The 9981-nt window shown below is 35.0% G+C and overlaps 1 protein-coding gene across 1 annotated transcript; it reads left to right on the top strand.

The window, feature by feature from the left end:
- The first annotated feature begins 6035 nt into the window (after window positions 1–6035).
- Window positions 6036–9049, top strand: LOC145073852 (potassium transporter 5-like). Its single transcript, XM_079020329.1, has 7 exons — window positions 6036–6212; window positions 6294–6516; window positions 6619–6867; window positions 6992–7042; window positions 7246–7506; window positions 7581–8003; window positions 8087–9049. Exons 1-7 carry the CDS (start codon window positions 6054–6056, stop codon window positions 8944–8946), a joined length of 2226 nt encoding a protein of 741 aa, XP_078876455.1. The 5' UTR covers window positions 6036–6053; the 3' UTR covers window positions 8947–9049.
- Window positions 9050–9981: the final 932 nt, after the last annotated feature.

Here is a 9981-nt window from a genome sequence, read left to right as displayed (position 1 = left end):
AAATTGACTCTGCATCCCTCTCTCACACCAATATATCCATCACCATATGTAGTCGTTATCATTTTTAGAACTTTGTTTTATGCTATCTGAAGCGGTCAGTCTGTGTGTACACACTCTCTACACCTTTCGGTATAAAAACCCTTAGATGTCTTGCTCTTTCCACCTTTAGTCAACAACTCTAAGCTCTGCCTTTAACCAACCACATACTCACACTTACCACCACGAATAACTTAAGATATACACGCACCTCCATCACTATTATTTACATCAACCACCATACTCTCTCTCTCTCTCTCTCTCTCTCTCTCTCTCTCTCTCTCTCTTCGAAGTTTAAGGTAAATACACAAGAGATAAACCTCAAATTCGTTCCTCTTTATCTCTTCTATCGTTTGATCGATCGATTCATGTTAGTGTTCTAATTTTATTATTTCTTCTTTCATTTGTTGGTTATATCTGGTTTTGTATAAAATCATTCTTTTTGTCAAGAGATATGAAGATGACCGAGCAAAACTCAAGTTAATGATGTTTTTATGAGAATATATTAATTTACGATAGCTTTCTGGAGAATGTGTTGGTAACCCATAACTCAGACCTTCATCATTTCCTATCTTTTTTCTATATTTACTTTTAAATTTTCCTGCGTTTTGAAAATTTTGTTGGGACGAATGAACAAAGATTTAAAGGATTTTGTAGGAGAACTATAAGTTTCATATAAGTCTATTTTTTCTTTTTCGTAAGGGGTTTTTTCATCTTAATGAAATCTAATTTCAACATCTTGTACTTCGGTATTATGGATGCTTATATAGGCCTTTAATGGCTATATTTTCAGGTGGTTCATCTGGGTATCTTGGCTTTGAAGGATTTATGTATTGTCGGTCACACTTTGGTCAACTCTTCAAGAAGACTGCTACTTTGAGAAAAGCTTTGAAAGTATGTATGATGCTAAGCATTTGGATTTGGATTTCCATCAAGTTAGGTGTAAAAATATTTTTGAAACTCTCATTAAAGTAATTTTAGGAGTAAATGGTATTCTGATGAGTGTCCAACCCTGATGTTGTTGCATACTTTGTAAAATTTACTTTAAGTATATTATATACCATTTTACTTTCAATTTTTATCTTACTTTAGCATTATACTTTGAAAAATGTAACACATTTTGCATGATGCATGACATAATGATAGGCGTTGAGAGCATGTCTAAGGGTTCTTGCAAAACAATGCAAGTTTCAACCCTATAACATAATATGCAAGGTGGCAATACCATAACTCCTAGAATGCCTAACCCGAATCAAAATTTCTTTTTTCTAGTTTTTGCAGGTTGTTTGACATCCAGATTTCAATTACCTTTTGTTTAACTCAGGTAAATGTTTTTCGTTTCAATTTTTTTTTCTTTTAAAGTTTTTCAAATATGCATGTATGTATTTGGGTAGACTAAACTGCACAAATGGTCCCTGTGGTTTGCTCAAAATTGTTACTTTGGTCCAAAAAGGTTTGGACTAGCACCAGAGGTCCAAAGTTTTTATTTTGTTGCGAGTTTGGTCCAATTTGATTTAAACTTTTTAAGAATGACGAATTTGCACTTACTTTTTGTTTTTTTGTTTTTATTTATTTATTTAAATACATTTTACAATTTTTATAATTAAAAATAAAAAAAAAAAATACTACCTCATCCCCCCCTCTTAGCCCACTACCAGTTATGATATCACCACCACCATTAATTACCACCGCCACCGCTACCACCACAGTTGGTCACCAACAACCTCCACTACCACCGCCCCATCGGTCACCACCAACACCACAACAAGATAAATTGAAACTCAAGAACTACCACCACCATCTGATGACTTCAAACTTTTTTTTTTCAGATCTGCAACCATAAATTCAAGAACTACCGGAATTTTAAACCCACAAGAAATATCAAATTTGTGACGAGAACAATTAGATAGAGTGTGGAATGCATATGATAATTATTGGTAGAGCTCCATTGATCTTCTTCCAATCTGTGGATGTATCTTTCTCTGATCTTCTTCCTCCGAGAAACCCTAACGAAGCTGCACCTCTTCGCAAAACCCTTAGCGTCTCCGAGGATCTACTGAAACTCTAATCATTGGTGGTGTCAGTGCCCTTCCCATTTTGGCTCTACGTTTGCAGATTTCCAGCTGCAGTGGTGACCCTCCGATCTGAAAATCTTACTGTCAAAACCCTGGTTCGCTACCCTCCTTGTATTGGGTTCAAGCTTTGGAATCATTTGTTTTCACTTTCTTCGTCTTCGTCGAGGTTTCAGATGGTATCCAGATTTGTTAACAGAAGAAAACGATGATTTTGCCTCCCTCTCAAACGAAAAAGATTATGTCAGATTTCCACATTGGAGACTTCCCTTCGCAGCCGCCATCCTTCGTCTTCTCCATTTCCCAGATCTGTTCACCAATCTTCAACGATGAAATGAGAGAAAGAAGAAAAACCCTTTGACTTCGCTAGTTTCTAGCTCCAATCAAGGCCTATCTCTATGCCTCTACGATTGTTTCTCTTTATCTCCCTTCTACCAGCTTCAGGCGGTGGTGGCTGTGCTACCGGCGGCAGCCTTGGTGGTGGTGGTGGTTGAGCTTTGATAAATAAACTTGATAAAAACAAAAAGGTAGATAACAAAGGTCGGGTGGGGAGGGGTGTTTAAATTTTATTTTTTATTTATTTTAATAACTACACTTAATAAAAAATTGAAAAAAGAAAACACCAAGGGTAAATTTGTCATTTTAGATCTTTTCAAAATACTTTGGACCAAACTCGCAACAAAATGAAAACTTTGGACCTCTGGTGCTAGTCCAAACATTTTGGGACCAAAGTGATAATTTTGAGCTAACCACAGGGACCATTTATGCAGGTTAGTCATTTGGGTAAAATAATAAAGTACATTGCTTTTCTATGATCTCAAGAACCGGTTCATGACATTTTAGGTAACTAATAGTATCCATGTCACCTTATGTTGAAACATACTAACAGCAACAGCGCCCAAGTAATAGTAGGTCCACAGAAACAATGCAACTTGCATCACCTAACATAGTGAAATGATATTTTTGAGTTATGGTATCCAGATAATAACATCAACAACTATTTTTCTTAGATAGTGGATAAACACAGGAAATAACATTCTACTTTCAACTTTCAATCTGATTTAGCATCCTTTTTGTCATAGTTTCTCTTTTTATGGTTTTTAAAATTGGTTTTCTTTATTTGGTCATATTTCGTTTTTCATCTATGAATGTATTGTGTTCATGAGATTCATGGACATTGAAAAGGTCATGTTTATGGAAATCATGTACTTGGTTACTGTTAGATAGTTTTTTTTAGCATATGGGGGTATTTTTGTCATAAAAATAATGGATAAAAATGAGTTCATATATAATTGTTGCTCAAGACCATAAAAAAGAGGATATGAGTCTAAAAGACTAAAACATTTGTTGTAGTGACTAGGAAATGTTGGCCAAGACTAACATACAAGATTATCTTATGTCAATCGGTAACAGCCCCCTATTTATTTTAAGATAAAATAGGTGAAAGGAGTCTCATTCCTGCATCAGGTATGATTTTCTTTATTCTAAATGTTCAAACTTCTATCAATCTCATAATAGAGATTATTTGTAGTAAATGTGGATTTTATAGTTTTGTAGTAAAAAAAAGGTTGAAACATAAAAGGCTATTTGATTGCGCACCTAAAAATGAAGACTATGAGTTAACCTGTAAGTATCTTCTCAAGTTGTTTCATTTTGATTTCTAATTTATTTTTGATTTTTGTTTTCTCAAATTAGAAATAAGTGGTTATATTTGGCACGATTTTTTAATATGGTTTATAATTCTTTTTCGAGATCATCAGCATCAATCTTTCTTGGATGAATATGAGTAAAGCTCTTGCCCTAAGCAGTTATCGTGGTAAAAAATATAATAGCGGTCACCTGCCGCTATTTGAAATTGCGGTTCTCGCGGCGGTATAGCGGTGATATAGCGTTTTTTATATTATTTAGAATTTATATATTTTAAGTATTAATTAGTAAATCATACTTCCAAGTTCAACCCAATCCAGTCAATTAGTTTATTAGTAAATCATAACTCACATATCATATTTAGTTAATCATACTTCACATATCATAATTAGTTAATCATATTTCACAGACCAGTTACCAATATCACAATTAATCATACTTTAACACAATCAACAAGAAAACATATGAAATACTTACTATTTTATCATACTTTAACACAATTATAGTTACCAAGTAAAATTATTAAGTAATTTGATAGTTAATCATAATGTAGTACTTCAAGTTTTCAACACAATTAACAAGACAATACATACAAGGTTTCAATGGAAGTCATGGCAGTAAAAAAATTACAATTTTATTTAATGGCATTACACAAAAGTTTTGGTTTGGGCTAAGAAAAAACAATTTTATTCAATGGAATGGCAGAAAAAAACATTTTTTATGTAAAATTTCTCAAAAATGGAATTTATTCAAATAACGGTTATAGCGCCGCTATAGCGGTGACCATAATCGCGGTAAATCGCGGCGCTAATAGCGCCACCGCTATTCTAAACCGCTATTTTAAAATAGCGTTTCTTTACCTCCGCTAACCGCTATAGCGCCGCTATTGACTAAATAGCTCCTGCCTTTTAATTTGGGTTTTATTTAGATTATTATATTTTTCTTTTGGCTTTTAAGTTCAAAACCATAGATCATAAAAAAATTTATTCTATATTTCGTCATGAATACTACATATAATTATTTATATATGTATATAGATGTGATTATAATATATATACAGATTGATTACATGGGTAATGGGTTATCATAATTAGGGGTGGCAAATCGGGTCATCGTGTCGTATTTTTGTCTGATACGGCACGACACAACAAGGTTTTATGTAACATGAACACGACACGACATGATCTCGTGTTTTTTTTAACTAACACGAAAACGACCCGATTAAAAAACGACAAACACGACACGACAAATATAACATGAAATAAAAATTAATGTATTTAATTAATATTTATTCATACATAACACAAAAAACACGACAAAAATGTTAAATCGTGTCAATTTCGTGTCAAATTTTGAACACGAACACGACACGACACAACGTCGTGTTTTTTACACCTGACACGAACACGACACGAACACGAATTCAAATTTCAATTTCGTCTCAATTTTGTTTCGTTTCGTGTATTTTTATCGTGTCGTGTCATCAATTGCCACCCCTAATCATAATGTTGATGATAAAAGTTATCATTCTAATTGGTATTATGATTTTTATTTAAGTTTATTGGCATGACAATAAGTTTTAAGCATCTATTTCATTTAAACATAACCGTTTCACCTCTTGTAAATTTGTAAATGTTTACTTTTATGAACACTTGTGTAGCAAATTGAAGAGAAGGGGTGGGTGAAGACTGAAAACAAGAGAGTTTAACTGATAAAAGATTTAAAATATATTCTTGAGTTTTCTTTAAAATTAATGAATTTTGATGTAAGTTCATTCATATTAGTTATTAAAAAATTGATGGCATGAATGATCAGGTTTTGATGTTGTTTGATTATGTACTCAATTTCTTACCAATCATCGTGCTCACTTAATTGATCAATTCTAATAGTGTGTTTGAGTTGCTCACAAAACTTTTGTTGTGAATGATGATTCGGTTAATTTTTTATCGATGGTGTTGATGTGGATGAGTAAGGGAATTAATATTGCCGATTGATTAATTTTTCTTAGGATGAATAATGGACGGGCTAGTCTCTACAAACACAAAGAAGAGCTTGTTCATAATTAATGTTAGTGTGTTTATTCGAATAGAATGCCAAATATATGGGAAGTACAGTCCTAATTCCTAAACATATGGATCATTGACCCCCTACCAATCGCATCATCACCCATGTGTTACTTCTCTACGCTTTTTTTTTTCGTTAGAAGGGCACTTGTATACGTATATATATATAAACAAAACTCGTCTCTAGTGTTTCTTTTCCTTCTTTTTGTGATCTAGCCGGAACAGTAATACCACCATGTCTACCTCCGGTGGTAGCAAAAGAAACTTTGACATCAAAGAAGAAGATCACAACAATGACATCCCCCAAAGCCCACTCCCTGGCTTGAAACGACATGATTCCTTAGATATTGAGTCCTCTAGATTTCCCGACCACCATGACCGTCACAACACCGAGGTCAGTATCTTCAATTTCTGTATACTTATTGTGACGGTTTGGATTCAATGATTAAAATGTTTGGAATGAAACTGGCTTAAGGGTAACTGGAGAGCAATAGTCAAACTAGCGTTTCAGAGCATTGGGGTGGTTTATGGTGACATCGGGACATCACCGTTGTACGTGTATGCAAGCACTTTCTTTAATGGGATCAAGCATGAAGATGACATTTTGGGTGTTTTGTCAATCATCTTTTACACCATCACGTTAATTCCTGTTATTAAGTACGTTATGATCGTGTTACGTGCCAATGATAATGGCGATGGTATGCATTCTTTCCACATGTATGTGTTTTGAAGAAAATTGTGGTGTAATTATTAAATATGTAAAGTGTTGTAATTTGTTTTGTAATATATATATTATATAGGGGGTACTTTTGCGTTGTATTCGAAACTGTGTCGATATGCAAAGGTGGGTTTGATCCCAAGTGAGCAAGTGGAGGATCAGGAGGTGTCAAATTTCCGACTTGAATTGCCCAACAAAACAAACAAAATAGCGTCAAAGATAAAGAAAAGTCTCGAGAGTAGAAAATTTGCCAAGTTTTTGCTTCTATTTGCCGCCATGCTTGGAACCTCTATGGTTATCGGCGACGGCATCCTCACTCCGTCCATCTCAGGTGACCAATTTCACATGATGTATGCATCTTGTTTTGTTTTTTAAAATGTCTAAACTTTAATTTCATGAACAGATGAAAATTTAATCGTTTTTAACATATATTTGTAATTTTGTTATACATGCAGTTTTATCGGCCGTGTCAGGGCTTAAGAAAGCAACAAGTACCATAACAGAAGGTAACTTCAACTTTTCATTCTTTCTGCTAATTACATAAAATGTTAACAAAACTCTATTTATTTTAATATTAAAGATAAGCAACTTAAAAACAAAAATTTAATAGCTAACAAATTAACTAAGTGAGTAGGTGCATATGTTAATTTAAAGATTTATTCTTAATAAAACACAAGTCTTCTGACTTTTGTGAAATATACTGATGAAGGAAGGATCGTTGTGATATCCGTGGTAATCTTGATGACGTTATTCATGGTTCAAAGGTTTGGAACTGACAAAGTTGGATACACCTTCGCCCCCATTATTTGCGTCTGGTTCTCCCTCATTGTTGGAGTCGGTGTCTACAATTTTTTCAAGTTCGACCCTTCTGTCGCTAAATCCATAAACCCAAAATACATCATTGATTACTTCAAACGAAACAAAAAGGACGCCTGGATTTCACTTGGTGGCATCGTCCTCTCCATTACAGGTACTTCGATTCCCGATCAAATTAACCGGTTTCAAATTAATTTGTATCACAATTATCTGCTTCGTTTGTATCAGGAACCGAGGCGATGTTTGCTGATGTTGGACACTTTACAGTCAAATCGATACAACTAAGCATGGGTTGTGTGGTTTATCCGGCCTTGATCACAGCATATAGCGGTCAGGCGTCGTGGCTAAGAAAACACAAAGATGAAGTGGTGGACACGTTCTATAACTCGGTTCCCGATGGCTTGTACTGGCCGGTGTTTGTAGCAGCTGTTATGGCGGCAATTATAGCAAGTCAGGCGATGATATCGGGGACATTTTCCATCATTAAACAGTCGCTTTCGCTAGGGTGCTTTCCTCGAGTTCAAATCGTGCATACTTCGACCAAGTATGAAGGACAAGTTTTCATACCGGAAATGAACTATCTTCTTATGATCGGTTGTGTTCTTGTTACCGTTACATTCAAAACTACAGAAAAGATCGGACATGCTTATGGCAAGTATTCCATACGTTCCAGTTACAAATATAATGCATGGTTTATAAGTTACATATAAAGCTTTCACAATCATAACTTTCAGGAATCGCGGTGATATTTGCCGAGACGCTTACATCATCATTCATGGTTGTGATCATGCTCGTCATATGGAAAACGAACATACTTCTAGTGATCTTATATGTTCTTGTGATTAGCACCACGGAATATATCTACTTAAGTTCGGTTCTCTACAAATTCAGCCAAGGTGGATACTTGCCATTCTTGTTTGCGATCGCGCTAGTCTTCATAATGTGCACATGGAACTACGTTTACCGTGCGAAATACAACTACGAGATCAATCATAAAGTCTCACAGGAAGTCATAAAAGACATGATTATGGACATGAACATTAGTCGTATGCGAGGACTCGCAATCTTCTACTCTGAGCTCGCCCATGGAATTCCCCCAATCTTTAAACACTATGTTGACAATGTACCTGCTTTACATTCGGTTATTGTGTTTGTTTCAATCAAGTCGTTGCCAATAAGTAAGGTTCCTACAGAAGAAAGGTTCTTGTTTCGTAGAGTGAAGCCAAACGAGTTGTATGTGTTTAGGTGTGTGGTGAGGTATGGGTACACGGACGTGCGCAATGAGAATGAGTCATTTGAGAAGATTTTGATCGAACGCTTAAAGGATTCTATTGAATCTGAGTATGGAGTACTTGAAGAACAAGGTCGTACTGTAGAAGAGGATGTTGCGACATTAGAGAAAGCATCGCGAGCTGGAATCGTGCATTTAGTGGGTGAGCACGAGATTGTTTCGAGGAAAGGGTCTTCCATTGGGAAGAGATTCTTAATAGATTATGCTTACAATTTCATGAAGAAGAATTTGCGGCAAAGTTACAATGTGTTTGAAGTTCCTCAGAAACGGATGTTGAAGGTCGGAATGACATACGAGCTTTAATGACGATGAACAAGTGATAGTGTAGGTCAGTTTTTATAGCCAATGATGCATTACAGAAGCTTAAATGTAGTAAGATTGTGATGGTCTAAATAAAGTGTCTCACTTAGTTGTTTAAATTTGCATGTAACGAGTTGTTTTTCAAATGGTTAATGTCATAAATAGAATGAACTATTTGTTTTATTCTTTTATAAAACATCATTGTTTAAATGGTAAGGAACCGGGGATTTGTGTTTAAAAATTATTATTATTAGTAACGTCGGTGAGTGAATAACTGCTCTTACTTTTACAGTCGTGTCGTTTGATACTACAAACTTTTAATCGCAACCATTTAAATTGTCTATTTACATTTTTTGAGCGGTTCTTCTTTTCTTCCGATCGATAACTCCCCCCACCTCCCGCGTTCCTCCGCTTCTCTGTAACTCCTCCCACAACTACATACAACATTGCTCCTCCCCCGATGTCTCCGTCTCAACTTCCCAACACCCACTTTCCCAAACGAAGACGGGACCTCCTGGTGACATCCCTCTTTTCTTTCACTACGTTCATGTGAACGATTTCCCATCCACGCGATCCTATATCTCCTACTTTCTTGGAACAAGAAATCTTTGTATATAAATAGAGGTAGGGTAGGCTTTCAGTGCTCTTAAACGATAGACTATGGTTAAATCAAATGAGTTCCCTTCTCCCTCTATTTACGATTTTCTTCCAATATGGCATTGCATGATTTGAGATTAGATTTTTATTCTTGGTTTAATCTATATTGGTTTCTCAAAACTGCATCTATTGTGAGTTTTAGTTCTATGACTTTGAATGTTGATTTTCATTTTGCAGATAAATAAGATGAACTTCGATGTTGATGAAGAGATGAAGGTAAAATTCCCAATCAGCGTGTTAGAAAACTAGGTTTGTTTATTTTTATTTTCCTATTTCTTTACTCAGACATGTTTCTTACTCTATTCCTCTATAATTGCTTACAAATTACATAAACTTTATCGATTTGATTATCGATTTGGATTCAAGAGAAGGAGAAAGGAT

Source organism: Lactuca serriola, chromosome 9 (genome assembly GCF_051521515.1).
Source record: "Lactuca serriola cultivar US96UC23 chromosome 9, Lser_US96UC23_V15, whole genome shotgun sequence".
In the NCBI taxonomy this organism is placed as follows: domain Eukaryota; kingdom Viridiplantae; phylum Streptophyta; class Magnoliopsida; order Asterales; family Asteraceae; genus Lactuca; species Lactuca serriola.
The sequence above is the reverse complement of the archived record's forward strand: the minus strand, read 5'-3'. Positions and strand labels throughout refer to the sequence as shown.

Excerpts from the sequence above, each read along its gene's own strand:
- LOC145073852 (XM_079020329.1), top strand. The coding sequence starts at position 6,054 with ATGTCTACCTCCGGTGGTAGCAAAAGAAACTTTGACATCAAAGAAGAA. Across the intron at positions 6,213-6,293 it reads ATGACCGTCACAACACCGAG|GGTAACTGGAGAGCAATAGT; the intron begins GTCAGTATCTTC and ends AACTGGCTTAAG. Across the intron at positions 8,004-8,086 it reads AAAGATCGGACATGCTTATG|GAATCGCGGTGATATTTGCC; the intron begins GCAAGTATTCCA and ends CATAACTTTCAG.